At 40.0% G+C, this 15,223-nt stretch overlaps 3 protein-coding genes across 3 annotated transcripts; all 3 read right to left on the reverse strand.

The window, feature by feature from the left end:
• Nucleotides 1–700: 700 nt before the first annotated feature.
• Nucleotides 701–9,559, reverse strand: LOC139329586 (RNA-binding protein 5-like). The gene is made up of 25 exons (XM_070959987.1): nt 9,407–9,559; nt 9,101–9,143; nt 8,429–8,606; nt 8,155–8,313; nt 7,955–8,024; nt 7,460–7,533; nt 6,678–6,761; nt 6,319–6,379; nt 5,882–5,947; nt 5,630–5,790; nt 5,366–5,463; nt 5,131–5,218; nt 4,975–5,043; nt 4,529–4,595; nt 4,120–4,220; nt 3,864–4,020; nt 3,425–3,516; nt 3,153–3,329; nt 2,820–2,960; nt 2,624–2,710; nt 2,298–2,483; nt 2,107–2,181; nt 1,908–2,008; nt 1,676–1,805; nt 701–1,567 (listed from the first exon to the last, which is right to left on the reverse strand). The coding sequence occupies exons 2-25, from the start codon at nt 9,130–9,132 to the stop codon at nt 1,442–1,444; spliced, it is 2,580 nt and encodes an 859-aa protein (XP_070816088.1). The 5' UTR covers nt 9,133–9,143; nt 9,407–9,559; the 3' UTR covers nt 701–1,441.
• Nucleotides 9,560–10,708: 1,149 nt separating this feature from the next.
• brk1 (BRICK1 subunit of SCAR/WAVE actin nucleating complex) lies at nt 10,709–12,102 on the reverse strand. Its single transcript, XM_070959036.1, has 3 exons — nt 11,943–12,102; nt 11,309–11,391; nt 10,709–11,205 (listed from the first exon to the last, which is right to left on the reverse strand). The coding sequence occupies exons 1-3, from the start codon at nt 12,058–12,060 to the stop codon at nt 11,179–11,181; spliced, it is 228 nt and encodes a 75-aa protein (XP_070815137.1). The 5' UTR covers nt 12,061–12,102; the 3' UTR covers nt 10,709–11,178.
• A 1,165-nt stretch (nt 12,103–13,267) lies between these two features.
• Nucleotides 13,268–14,811, reverse strand: gpx1a (glutathione peroxidase 1a). The gene is made up of 2 exons (XM_070958590.1): nt 14,479–14,811; nt 13,268–13,938 (listed from the first exon to the last, which is right to left on the reverse strand). Exons 1-2 carry the CDS (start codon nt 14,701–14,703, stop codon nt 13,588–13,590), a joined length of 576 nt encoding a protein of 191 aa, XP_070814691.1. The 5' UTR covers nt 14,704–14,811; the 3' UTR covers nt 13,268–13,587.
• Nucleotides 14,812–15,223: the final 412 nt, after the last annotated feature.

Raw genomic sequence — 15,223 nt, forward strand, 5'->3', positions numbered from 1 at the left:
CAGGTCAAAGATGATGAATCAGTTAAGGTTGGATCTAGATAACGTGCCAAAACCATCGATGACTGATGACGTAGCCTGGTATTCATGGATCTGGTTCTCTGTCTCACTGGGGAAGTTTAGTTTTGCTGTGACCTTCACAGGAAGATTAGAGTACAAGTGACTGCTTTCGCTGAAAAACATTTGGTATCTTGTTGAAGGATGCCTCTGCAGTGTCCGTCAGCACATGGCTTTACACCTGTGTCCTCTAGTGGAAGGACTGTCTAACTACAACACCCTGAAACTAAGATTAATTAATAGTGCATCAGCACTTAACTTTGGAATTATTAAAAATCAGGAAAACACTGTTTGACACATTAAGAGTCTTTCTTCGTATAGTACCTTAAAAAAAAGCTGTAAGCTTTAATACTTAATATATATGAGTTAGCTGAGGCAGACAGTTATACATTACCATGAGCAAGCAAATGCCTTCAGGATTACAGGAGATATTCCTCTTCCTCAGCCACTGTTCAAAGCTCGGGACATGGTGGCATTGCTGTGTGATTCCCCCACGCATCATTGAAATATCAGTCATTATATTCAGAAAGCACCAAGTGAAATGTTGTCTTATCAGCATAATGTCACTTTAAATGAGTTGTCATTTAGAAATATTAAAATGGGTTTGGTGAGGATTTGAGATGACTGGAGTCATGTGCACTTGGCAGTCTGTGCAAACGGAGTTATTTTTGCTTTTTAATTCATTAATTGCACTTTAAATACAAATATTCTACATCTTGTCTAATTATATGATGAAGATTACAAAGTCTCATGAATAATTCTTTCCTAATTTGTTGAAAAAAATGTTTGCTAAGGGTGATGAAAGAACAGCGATCATAAATCATATCATGTCATTTATTTTCTGTACAGGCAGACAAGATTTTTGTATAAACTGTACAATCTTTTAAACATGCAGAGACAAAAAAAATGCCATTAACACAGGAGAAATATGTAAACAAGGGAAGTACTGTGCCTATGTACAATTTATAAATAATATCATTCACCATCTTAACACACCTCCAAGTTTTCTATTGTCTGTTTAACCACTGGGGCAAGAGACGTAATCCATCATGTATGATACAAAGAGTGAAATCATTAGAGGAGAACCTCTTTTGTTTCCAAGCCAATTCACATTTCATTTAATTATGAATTAATCTGCCAAACATTTTCATGATTAGTCGTTCAGCCTCTAAAATGTCAAAAAAAAAAAAAAAAACCCAACAACCCAAAGACCCTTCATTTGCCATCATAAATGATAAAGAAAGGCAGCAAATCCTTCCATTTAAGAAACTGGAAGCAACAAACGCTCCACTTTTTTGCTTGAATAATGACTGAAACGAATAATCAATTATCAAAATACTTGGCAATTAATTACTAATCAATTAATCATTGCAGCTCGACTAATAACTCATTCCAATTCGGTGAAGCGAGCAAACATGGCTTTGCGGACTGCGTCTTTGTACGTGTCTGAAGCAGAGAGGGTGTAGTTGGTGCCTTTTGTGCCAAGTCCAGCTCCCTTTGTTCTCAGCTGTGCCTGAGGAGGAAACCCACAAACTTCAGTACTTTTCAGAGATATATACAGTTATTGATGCTGGTGGGTGCTGAATACACGGCGACACCACCAGGTCATTTTTGTAGATACCTCAATGGGTGTAGTGATGCCCTGCTGGTTGCGACCGAGTCCTTTGCCCTCCTTCCAGCCCATGGCCTGCAGCATTTTGTTCCCAATATTGTCACTGTTCAGGCCGTCTTTAGTAGGCTGTTCGTAGTTACTGCACAGGAAAATGTTTTGGATATTTTAATCATTTATACAGACTAGATCATTGCAAGGACTAGATCACAGCATTTTACACATATCTGTTCAAGTTACTCACACGGCCGGTGTTGGTTGGCTAAATTTCTTCTTTTTGGGCGCTGGCGGTTCAGGGATGCCGTATTTTTCTCGCCTCTCAGCTGCCCTGTCTCTATATTTCATCTATTCACCAGAAGAATAAAAACGTCGGACTTTTAGATACAGTCACATTAACTGGGGGAACAACAAGGGCAGCTGGGTGATTCTGGACTGCGACAAACCTCTGTCTCTTTTCTCTCCAGCTCTTCCAGCTCTGCTTCGGTCATCTTGGACCTGCGGAGAACCTCCAGGTTTTTCTAAGAAAGAACCGGAGACAAGATGATTACCTCAGGAATTAATGGTCTTATTGCTTTCCTGACTGACACTTTGGACTTTCTCTATTTAGGCCTGAAGACGGTATGGGCGATGTTACCTTGTGGAGGTCAGAGAGTTGCTGATGTCGAACTAGAGCCTCTTTGTTGGGAAACTGTCTCCTACACAGCAAGCAGGCCAACTTTGACCAGTCTGTCAGCTTATCCAAGCCTATGTCCCCACCATCGGGCTCCACTACCCCCTCCTCAGGGTCACTGTCTCCACTGTAGGCTGCCACAAGGCCACACTAACCACACCATGGATAAACAAAGACAGGTGTGAATACGAACATAAATAACTCCTGAATATACCTGAGAACATTTATTTACAATGGAATTAAGATTGTTTTGGCAATAGTTGCCATAATGCAGTGGAGAAAACACTCGCCTTGGAAGTGTTGACTGAGGTGGTTGGTGGCTCCTCCTCAGGGCACCTTGGCATCTCTGGCATAAGTCTGTCTAGACCTCCTGCCTGCTGCATAAATAAAGAAAAAGCAATCAATCCATTTAAGTCATTAAAGTCTAAGCGTACTCACTGATACAGTCTGAGAACTTTTTCCAGACACTGAATCCCACTGACTTACCTTCTTTTCAAACAGTATGTAGCCAGCATCAGCAGCTGCGGCCTCCTTCCTCTCTTCTTGACTAATAGGCTGAAAGCTGCTCTTGAAGTTCTCTTTCTGCTTGTTGAGAGTTTTAGCCCACCGTTCCATGTCTTTAGCAATCTGAGAGAATAAAAACAGACAAAGTTAAAATCTAAGAAATGAAAAATATCTAGAACAGGCTATGAAATAATATAATTATTATTATAATTGTTGTGATATAATTATATATATATATAATTATATATATATAATTGTTATGCTATAACAGCTGAAAAACAGACATGTGCTGATGTAGAATTCATATTACAATACCTGCTGAGCAGTCTTGCTTTTGGGCTTTTCCTTCTTCTCCTTGCTCTCTTTAGGTTCTTTGCTGCCTGCTGCTGTGTTATCATTTTGTCCAGCATTTGTGTCATTTGAGGCAGGCACGTAAGTCTGCTTCTCACTGTCCCAGTACAGATACTGCTGCGTCTGAGAGTTGTAGTAATACTGAAAAGACATTAGCAAAACAATGTGAACTCCTGTGACTCTCACCAACAGGACAGAAAACCCACTGACCCATGTGGTGGATGTGCACTACTTACATGGCTGTTAGGGTCATAGTAGAGGCCAGTTTGAGGATCGTAATAGTAGCCAGAGGATTCATCATATTGATAGGAGGACGTATCAGGAGCAGCTGTCAATTACAAAACATGTTTTAAGAGTTATGAAAGAGCTGCCTTGTAAGTCTCATATTTGTGGTCATTAATGCAGCTTTCCAAAACAAAAATCCAGAGGACTTGTACGCTACAACTGGGACAACACAAACGTGTTTGGAGAACTTCTCATGCAATAAACAAATATTATTTAAATTACTAATATCACTAAATGATTGAAAAAACACTAAGTGGTCCCAGGCACAATGTTCACTGGCCAAGCAAACACTAGAATATAATGTGCATGACAGTGACCTCAAGAGGATTTTCTCTTTGTGCACGTCACACTCCAACAGGACAGGTTTTGAGGGATCTTGTGTGCTCATACCAGTGCTGGTGTCAGCTGTCTGTCCTGAGGCTATTAATGTGCTGGCAGCAGTAACAGTGGCAGCAGCTACAGGAGCAACAGGCACAGATGCAGCTTCAATGCCTGAAACATGTCCTGTCTGGGGTTTTGCCTCCAATTGCTGGGCAAGTGGTAAGGCCTGAAATTAATGGGATGGTTATTTAGAGATTGTTACACCAAGCATTTGACTAATGGTACTTAAGTGTAATTACAAGAATAACAAAAACATGTATGTTACCTGAACAGCGGGCTGCACGATTATATGGGGTTGATAGACTTGCGGAGTCTGTGATATCACTACTCCAGCTGCAGTTGGAACGATCTTTACACCCGGGGCAGCTGCAATTGGAAGAGGAAAGCTCTGTGACAATTTTTCCAACAAAGCGCACATCACTGTACAAAGTCAAATTATTACAATTTATACAATCTAGCATGACATCTTTGTGCTCGCTGCTTTAAACAGCAGGTTTTATTGATGTTACTATTGCTAAACTCAGTATGAACAAATGTTAGATATTAGCTGCACGTCATCACATAAAAGTCACTTCTTTTTTACTAAATGCAAGTGCAACTATCTCATTTTAATAATACACAATAGGTGGTCAGTAAGTGCACCAAAATCTATAAAGAGTGAAAGCATCTTATACCTCCTAGAATGCCATTTCCCTGAGAGGTGCTGGCTCCTGCTCCTTGCGGGTAATACATTTGATAGTCCTATTGGGAAAAAAAGCATTGAAATATTGATTTCTGAGCTTCAGTGCTGATGAACTGCCACTTCAAGAGGTGTAGATATTTTCCAGTGTACAAATATATCAATCTTGCATACATTGCTATGACTTACAGTTGCAGCCTCATGTCTTATCTCTGAAGTGCTGCCATCAGCGAGACAATGCTAAGCTTACACTGTATCAAAACCAGTACACAGAATTTTCTGGACAATTATTTCTCAGATGATGTGTTGTCTGCGTTGTAGTCTCCTAAAGCTGCCACTAGATGTCACTATTAGAGCCATAGTATCTTGAAAGCATCTTTAGAACTATATCTGAAAGTATGTGGTTTGAAGCCAATTGTTTGCTTCATTTGTTCTACTAACCTGTGACATTGGAGTGTAGCCCTCTTGTAGGTAGCTGTATTCTGACATTCCCTCTGAGCTCTGCTGTGGCTGAAAATGTAAAGCGTGGGTTATGAGCCTGTTGTATCCACAATGGGAAACAATAAACAACAGGATGTTGACAGTTAATGGACTTACCTGACTTGAGGACCACTGGGCTGCAGCAATGGCCGTGCTGGCCACAGAGAAGGCACTGACTCGATTCCCATCAGGTAACAAAAGGTCCCTAAAACAGACAAAGGGCAAAAAATGCCAACATGTTTATTCCTACTTCTACGTGTTTTCAAAAGGAATAAAAAGTTAAGAATATAGATGTAGGTGAAACTTTTCATCCATTACAAAACCAAGGCACAAATCGCACCATTACACTCACTTTCTAGCACTCTTAGCATAATCCACCCCGATTGTTTTTCCATCCAGTTTTAAAGGTGGCTGCAGTCCCTGTAAGATGGTTAGCAGCTGAGAGGCCTCCTGTGAAAAGGAGGGAGATAACATTATTGAGACAGGTAAGTAGTGATATCAGTAGAAAAGCCAAATAGAGGCACTGAGAAGCAGATGGTTGTTACAGCAGTAAATTATGATGCTGAAACACTAAATTGTGACACTGCTCATCTGTTTATGTTGAAGAATGTTTTACCAGAGGAGAGGACAGTTGTACAAAGGCAAAGCCTCTGTTCTGGCCTGTCTGCTTGTCCTTGATAAGGCGAATGTTGTTTGATGAAAGATTAGCATATGGTGCCAGGGCTGTCATGATTGCTTCCACGGTGGTCAGAGGAGCAATATTTCTCAGGATGATTGCTGTACGGGACAAAAGTCTATATGTAAGGACAACCTAGCATGAGTTCAGGTATTTGCACTGTGAGACAGAGCATCTATAAAAAGTCCTTACTGTCGCCATAGAAATCTCCACTGGGTTGAGATTCGGAGGCTCCAGTATTATTGCTGGTTTCACTTTCTGTTGAGAGAATGACAGAGAAGTAAGAGGTGCATTAACATAACCTTCAGAACAGTTCTTTTAATCAAAGAACTGGAAATGAGGTATTAAGTGATAAGATATGCTAAAAATGAGTCCGTGTTTTACAATATCAAACGGCTTATTTCACAGCCGGTTCCATTAACTCCATCGTGTATAGTGGTTTGTCCCCATGTTGTATTGTCAGGTAACAAGGAAAAAAAAGCATGCTGTTTCCCATCTATGCACTTAACCTATATCTGACATCTGAGTGACAACAACACAACACAAACTTTGCGTTGCGACCCAGCACTGCTGACCCAGGCTGCCCGGATGTCCGCAGTCAGTGGCCTCTTGTTGATTTTACTACTTACCAGCTTTGGCTGCTCCACACCTGAAGCACTTCAGCCTCCTCCGGAAATTGTACAGGCCACACTGCAAGTAACCGTTCACATCATTTTTATTATACACCTACTGAAGCCCTGAACAGTACTGCCTCAGAAAACAGGCAATCTATATTGGCATACCATACCTACCTGAGACACAACCTAATCTTTAGCGCTTATCCAAATGTAGGTGTACCACAAAATAATGCTAGCAGGACTGCAACAAATTTTAACTTCTAGGCCCATCAGATACATTTATTGGCCTATATGTGTGTGTATGTGAGGTGTTCTGAAGTAGCATCGTTTGGATAATGTGGCCATGAAACTGAGACAGATCATTAACTTACAGTGTTGCAGAGCCAGTCTTCATACTTGTTCCTGGGGTGACTGTAGTGCATGTCCACGCTTTTGCCTTGGATGGTCAGACGTTTCTGAAAGAGGACGACAAAAATCAGTCAAGTAGTCCTGGCAAGCACTGATCTCATTAATAGAGTAAGCAGTGTTGGAAGGGAGAGATGGGGGAGAGGGGCCCCCAACAGATAGCCTTTGTGTTAAAGACAAGACAGGCACATGATGTATGTGTGAGCATGATGTATGGAGGGTTCTTTAGGTGTTTGGGACCCGAGTGCCCAGGCTGAGCTGGAGCAGAGTGTACAATGTGCCCTAACAACCCTAACAGACACTTCTGCCTGCTTTAAAACAAAGAAAAAAAAAATGAAAAGGGTAGATTAAAAATGTTGTGGGGTAGGCTTAAAAAAATTTAAGTCTGAGCTTTCATTCCAACCTGAAACATCACTGATAATGCCTCTATCAGCAAGGTAAAGATAGTGTGTTCATTATCTTTAATGCACAGTCCTTAAGGAGATGATCTCAAAATACAAGTCAAACCTGCAGATTTAATGCTGCTGCCAGTATAATTAACTAAAACATAAAGATAAATAACATGAATGATCATCTCTCTTAATATACAAATCAAATCTTTTTGCTCTGTGGCATACAATCCATGAGTTTTTTTCCCCAAAAGATCTATACACTTTCCACACTACTTATTCAATACACTTTGGTTGCCATTTGGGTTATTTTTCCAGATCCCCAAGATTAAAACTAGACTTGGCGATTGTGAAGCAACCTGATTGGTCTCCATCCATCGGGTAGCATCTTGCAAGTGATAAAAGTCCACGAAGGCGAAACCACGGCTTATACCTAGAGACAGCATTCAAATATAGACGGGAGGCGTGTTAGTTAAGAGTCCATGGGCATATTATTCAAACTCTTCCACAAACTGCTTCACGATCCAGGCCGTGTTTGGTACACAATAGGCCACTCCTTAGGAGTTTTACCATAGCAAGAAATCCTGTTGAATACCACTGTTTGAACCACACTTAACAGCAAAGTGTGCACGCCAAATTGAATTTCTGAAAATTGTTACTGCTGCTCTTACTTACCTTCAAAAGATCCACAATGAACTGAAAATGATAAGTCTTAAATTAACATGTTAAATCCTTTTTCAGGTAACTTGATTTTCTTCTAGTTGCTATGGGAAAACAGGTCTGAATGGAAGCAGATTGGCCCTATGGTCAAAGACTGGGGGGAGGTCAGGGTCCGCCACATATCTGGTTCTCACCTGTTTTCTTTTTCATCAGCCTGACATCCACTGGCTGCGGTCCCTCCAATTGGTCTATGGCAAAACGAATCTGAATAACAAAATGCAGATGGTGCTTAAATATCAGAATTTTCATCTTACAGAATGAGTGGTGCACACATATAAAACAGAGCTATACACAAAAAAGGTTGCATAACTGCAGGAGAAAACTTGAGACTTACATCGTCCTCACTGACATGAGGAGACAGACCCCAGAGCATGATGGTCTTGCTCTTCTTCTCCTCCCCAGGCTCCCTTCTGTAATCCTGCTCTGGGTAGTCGCCATCGGAGTGATAACCATCTTCTGACCTATCACTGTTGCGTCGTTTCCTTTCTCTTTCCTTTAAAACAAGCAGATAAGTGCATCAGTTACCCTTACATTTCATCAAACAACACAGTATTTTTATAAAATCATTATAAAATCCATTGAAAGGCACCAAATATTGGAATGGCTACCTCTGGACTATCTCTTGATCCTCGTCGATCTCCTTCAAAACGTTCATTACGTCTTTCGTCGTTCCAGCGGCGCATGTTGTGATCACGGTCTTGGTCCCTCTCTCGTCTGTCACGCCAGTCTGGTTCATCGCGGGGCTGGTCAGAGCCATACCGACCGCTACGTTCCGTGCGACTAATTCTGTAGACCAAACAAGACATTTGAAGACATCATCTTGGGATTGGAGAAGCACTGATCAACCACTTATTTATTTATTTTTTACCATTTTCTGACATTTAAACATATTAAAGACCAAAACACTACCCAATTAAAAAAATATAAATACATTTCAATGATTGTTTAATCACTTAAATGGTTTTAATGACTGAGATTAAATGATAACGTCAGGCTACACGAGTGTATTAATTACACAAGTGTTTACTGAAATGACCCTGGCTTCAACAATACAGAAGTTATCTTTACAGTAATTAACGCTATGTAATGTTAACAAGTTAATGTACCGGTCCGTTACAGAAAGATGCTCTGCATGTCATTTAACGTTAGCGTGAAGTTCTTCCCCCTCTGAGAACGAAATAGACACTTGAACTTAGATTAACCTTAAAATAACATTGCCATCTTGGTTAACCACATCTACCATAGCGAGCGGCGTTAGCGCTCAGAGTTACGTTACTCACCTTTTATCAGCTCCCATTTCTTCGCACTGCATACACACGGCCTCTACAAAACAAATGTACCAAACAGTCGATGGTATTTTCAGTTAACAAGCTCAAAAACAGAACAGTTCCCTGTAGTCACATTATTTATTTAGATTTCAATAGGTGCAAAAAGCACAACAAAATGCTTGGACAAAACATGGAGCCCGACTAACGTTAGCTAACAGATGTAGGTTAACCTGGGTTAGCAATTATGTCAAAAAATACTTCGCCAAAGCGCCGCAGTGAGATTATTTCAGGTCCCCGTCTGAATGTGCAGTAACTCACCAGAGTAGTTTGTAACCAACGTTTATAATAACTAGCAGTTCTTCAAAATGATATTTGACAAATTGCGGCCAAGAAAATTCATCTCACGTCTGAAGACTTTTCATTACGTTACAACGGCAGCTTCTTTGTCCCAAGATGCATTGTGAATAACACGGTGCATTATGGGAAATGTGGCGCTTTTGCCCCAAATTTGCCTCACAGGCAGCCAGAAGCGCCTGTTCTTGAGGTCTTCGTTTGTTTGATTGGTCGGCTCTTCAAGTTCTGTTTTGGTTGACATTACAAAAGATTACGTTTGGGGTCACTACTCCGGTTGGCTTTTTGGTGTCACAGGTAATTGCAGCTGTCTGTCTGCTAATGCTAAATAAGGCGTGCTACCTGAACGTACGGAGTTTAAATGCTGCCTAAGAGGCCAAAATCAGGGCAAAAGTTGCCCCATTTATTTCCGCCATTTTGCTGGTTATGTCTGGACAGCTTGCATTGTTCGCAGTGTGTATTAGTTTTAGTAATTATTTAGTGCTCTATTCAGTCGCAATATTTTGTTAATTTGGCCTTCAGTCGGTTGCAGTGCATAGTAACTGCAAAAAGCTACAGAACTTACATGACTTGCCCTGCCAAATAAAGGTTTACTTTGGATTGTGTACTTCTTCAGACGACATTAATTCCTGTTTGTAGTCTTCAACCTGATCCTAAAACCATATTAAACTTTGAGAGGACTCTTTGTCTTTTCTTTGTAACAAAAATTATCAAGATCTTTGACACTGAAGTTCATATTATTGAAATGCTGCAATAAGGTGACTGAGCTGGGGGAATGATTGTGAAACATTATTGTCCCCTATAGCCTTACTGCACAAAATACTGTATTACAGTGTAATATGCACATTGTAAAATAATTTGTACACCTTTTGTCGATGCAGACCACATGTTCTGTACATATGGCCTTCAATCAATAAGTAGTATGCACATCCATCTCTCTATATAACCTGTTTTTCATTATTTATTTACAATATTAAATTTTTGCTCCAACATTCATGCCACTGCTATAGCCTCTTGCACTACATGTACCACAACCGTGACAGAATACACAATTGCTGCCCAGCTCTTTCTTATGTAATAGCTAATGTACATTTTTGATTTAAGGTTTTGCTGTTTGTCAACATTTGCATCTTCCCAGAAATGTGTCTGCAGTGTTTGAGTACGTTGAAATACTGAAAACTGGACTCTATTTCCTTGGAAGTGTCAACATTAAGTTAAAAGTCAACAAAGTTGTATCTGACCAAGATAAGCTACAACAGAAAACGAATGAACCATTTATCATTTATTACAGTATTTAAATCCTGAAACATCACCAAACAGTTCACTGTACAAGCAGGCCTTTAGCAAAGGTGACACAATTTCTTATTCAACTTGGCACATGAGAATGTTCCCCTTTCATAAATTTCTGGAGTGGTAATGACACTGCATACAACAAAGATGGTCAACAAGTTGTGCTGATATCAGATCCATAATTGAGCTCCACAATATGTTTTAAAACCAATACATAAGGTTATTTTTGCTTTGTAACATCGATGATGCTTGAGTTACTGACACCCAAGACCGTCCCATATCTTCTATACAAATATGTCATGAGATAAAACAACACAAAACTCAGCCATATAATATAAAAATGGTCCACAAGGTCCCAAAAAAAGGAGGGTGGAATCCATCACACTTTTTTCCAAAAAGGTCAGGGTGGGTAGGTAGCTCTGGGATGCTTTCAATCTCCATGATGAGTTCTAGGTCAAGGTCTCTCCTTTTGTCACCTGGAATGACACGTACAGTATATTTATGTAATGGTTATATAATTTGCAACATTCAAATACAAAACAACATTGGTTTGTTTAAATTAAACTGTAGTTTACTTACTCTCGCTTCAATATATTCAATCCTCCTCTCCAACGCTGTCAGCTTCTCATTGAGAGTGGCCAAGCGGGATCGACACGACATATCTGAGGATGATGCACTGTGTTTAGCATGTTACCATCGACAGTCATGATATTTCATTATGAGGGGCGTTACTAGTCGATGCTGTCAGACACAACGACATTGGGTCGACAAAAACAAACGCCAATGTTACTGATAATTACGGTTGAGAAAACATCGTTCAGCTTCAGAGGTGATGCTGCTGTTGTGTGTTTAACATTAATGACAGCCGAGCAGACGAGCGTTTGCTGCGGCAGTGGCCTAACATCCATTAGCTGGCTAGCTGTCTCTCAACAGTCTTTTGAGGCAACGCACTGACACTCGTTAGGCTGCTACCATTAGTTAATAAGTGAAACAAAATCTACAGTAACTGGACACCAAACTGCCATGGTATTTCGGGGATGAAAGAGCACCAAGCTCAGAGCTAACGATAAAGCTAAATGATAGCTGGGAGTGGCCATTGAAAACATCAACATCGATGCTAAGAACAGCAGGGCAGCTAGCTGAACTAGCTAACTACGCAAAGTACCCACATTAGCGGTGATCTTATCCGTAGAATTGGTTGTTAAAAGCTTACCGAACGAGTTTAGAAAGTCGGCGATTTTTTTAATGCTGCTCGTAATTACTTCTATGTACTCTCGATTAGCCCAGTCTTGGTGAATCTCTCTTTGAACTGGATCTTCCTGGCCAGCCATGTTGGACGAGTCTCAGCCTGGCGTAGCGTTCAATCAAGGACAGTCCCCCTGGTGTTCATCCGGGAAGCACAGCGTAGACAGCCAAGCGTCGCTCTTCCTGTTGTATATCGAAGAGCAGTTCATACAAATCACAAACTCATTTTCAGTATTGCATCCAGCTATGCACCAAAATCTTGTTTTTTTTCTCTCTCTCGTTTTTATTGAATGACAATTACATTTCTTTTATTTGTTTAAGTAACGGGGGGAGACTGTGAATGTCGTTGAAGGCTTTCTTCCTCTCCTGAACCGTACTTCCTATTTTTTCTATTGAATTTGTCTGTATTTTCATTATTATGCAAGTAAACAAAATTAAACGTCACGCTCACACGTAAGTTAGCACACGTTAGTAATCGGCAATGGTGGAAAAGTGCCCAGACTTTCTACTATTAGTAAAAGTACCAATAGCACAGTGTAGAAATACTGTGTTACAAGTAGAAGTCCAGCATACAGCCTATACGACCTATAATTAAAGGCCCAAATGTAACAGCACATATTATGAAGAAAGACCACTTTCACAACAATATGGATCATATTATTATTATTATTATTATTATTATTATTATTATTATTATTATTATTATTATTATCATTATTATTATTATTATTATTGGTGCATTAATGTGTAAGCAGCCCTTAAATGTTGCAGCTGTTAAAGGTAGAGCTACCTTAACCACGTCATGCCCTGCTAGCTTGTGCGTCTCCCCCCTCATCTTACCCACAAACAATAAATCATATTTTATTTGTTGATTAGATTTTGTATTAATAATCTGAAAAGGAACAACTAAAGTATTCAAGTAAATGTAGTGGGTGATATTTTTCCTCCGAACTGTGGTGGAATAGAAGTATAACGAAGCAGAAAATGGACCTCAAATGTGTGTTTTGTGTTGAGTTACTTTGCATCACTGCTATTCAGGTAGTTAATTGAAAGCATTTAAATCCTTCCTTGTAACTGACAAATCTGCTGTTCTGATTGTGCTCAGGCAAATGTGACTGTTCTGTTTTTTGTTTTTCCCCCCACATAAACACTATTAATACCTCCACCAGTACCTTTACATTTGAAGTAATACCTCAAAATAGGCCAATATATTTTTTCCCAGATACCCAGTAATATTTTTAAGGCCATTCATGTGTTTGTATGCATTGTCCACAAATGACAGTCACACTTTATATGATATTAAATGTTTATTTGTTTCTGCCCATTGAAGATATTTGTGATATGAGTCATACACAGTGGCAGAGTCAGTCATTTACAGCTTCATCAGAGACTCCTCTCACAATAAGGTTTCAAAGAGTGTCTTCATTGAGTAAATAGGCTGAATAACCATAGTGTACTGCACTGAAAATATCACAAACTTAGGAGTGTAGCAAGTTACTTAAACTGTCAATGTGTGACAGCATGATAAAATACCCCAAACAGATGGGTCCTGATTAACCTCTCTGGCCAGGATGGACGTAACTGATATTTTGAACAGCATGTCGTAGCACACTCTACTTCACCCTCTTCAGAAGCTCTTTAATATCTGCCTCAATGTCAGTGGTGAGGAAATGTCTACTGTAGCGCTTGTAGGGTTCCCCATCAGGACCCACCAGGAACTTCTCAAAGTTCCAGGAGACGTCGTTCCTCCTCACAGGACTCCAAATGATAAACTTTGGATCAGTCATGAGAGCCATGGCATCATCACAGGGGAATGGAAGCTTTTCCTTCAGATAAACAAACAGAGGGTGGGCGTCCTCTCCATTCACATTCACCTTCTCAAGGAGCTGGAACTTCGGTTCAAAGCCATCCCCTGGACGGACATATTTCAGAGACTTAAGGATTTCATCATTCCTGCAGTTCTCCTGTTATAAGAAAAGGACATGATCATTAAGCACATTATAGATGCTATCAAGCTGATGAAAAGCCATGTGAGGTTTTCAGTCAAACACACGAAACGAGGCCATTGGTATATTTCTTACTTACTGTGCCACTTTAATTTGGAGGTACACGTGTTTTACTTGACTATTTCCATTTTACATAATTACACTTACAGCCTATTTTGCCCATTTAATTTGTTTTACACATAAACCTCTGTGATCAAATTATAAAACATGAGGCATTATTATAGTTAGCTTCACCTCTACCAACTACAACAGTAAAATGCTGCTTTATCACTAACACATAAGTAATAACACATCGAAAAGAGTCATTCTGCTGCTTATGAGTACTAGGTTTGAATGAAAGCACATTTTGCTATAATACTTGCGCAACATAGCCTAATATGTGCTGTTTCTACAGTACAAGAAGCACCCATTTGAACGTTTTTTAGCATCCTAGACATATCAGATTATATTATAAATATGTCAATAATACCCACCCCTGGGAAAACACTCATGGCCTACCTGATGTCCAAACTGGTTGCAGGGCACACCCAGGATAACGAGTCCGTTGGTGGAGTAACGACTGTGGAGCTCGTTCATCTGAGTGTAGTCCCTGGTTGTTGTTCCTCAGAGAGACGCCACATTCTCAATAAGGACAACTTTCCCCTTCAGTGAAGAGAAACTCAACATTTCTCCAGACAGCAGCTTCGCCGTCAGATCGTAAAACCTTTTCACGTTCCCAGCCATTGTCAAGCGGTCCGGATGACTTACTCTGGGAAGTTGTTACACGTTCTTAAAAAAAAAGAAAAGAAAAGGAAACGTTGTTACATATCTTTACTCAGGCTAACCAATGTCAATAAGTTAACTGTAAGTCCAGCCCTCGGTTTATTCATGGGGCGGGCTGTAGGTGGGACTTAACTCTTAGACAAGTCGTTTTTTTTCTCCCATTTCAGTGTCAAGGAAAGGCCATCATGCAGTGCACAGTTGATTATTAATTATTAGCCAAATATGGTAAATCCGGTAAATCATCCTCTTGATGGTCTATAACACTTGTGTCTGATCGCTAGCAACATTAAAATTTCTGAACTTTTTTTGTTTTAGTTAACTTGTTTTAATTTCCATTCAGAATAAGTTGCAAATGCAAAAAACGTATTTGACATGCGTTTTTTTTTTTTTTTTTTTTTTTTAAGAGTTGCACAAGATTATTTGGAGCACAAATTCACCCCCCTCGGTCGGCGTAAATGGTACTTTCCAGGAAGTCGTGTGT

This window comes from Chaetodon trifascialis, chromosome 3 (assembly GCF_039877785.1).
Source record: "Chaetodon trifascialis isolate fChaTrf1 chromosome 3, fChaTrf1.hap1, whole genome shotgun sequence".
Taxonomy (NCBI): domain Eukaryota; kingdom Metazoa; phylum Chordata; class Actinopteri; order Chaetodontiformes; family Chaetodontidae; genus Chaetodon; species Chaetodon trifascialis.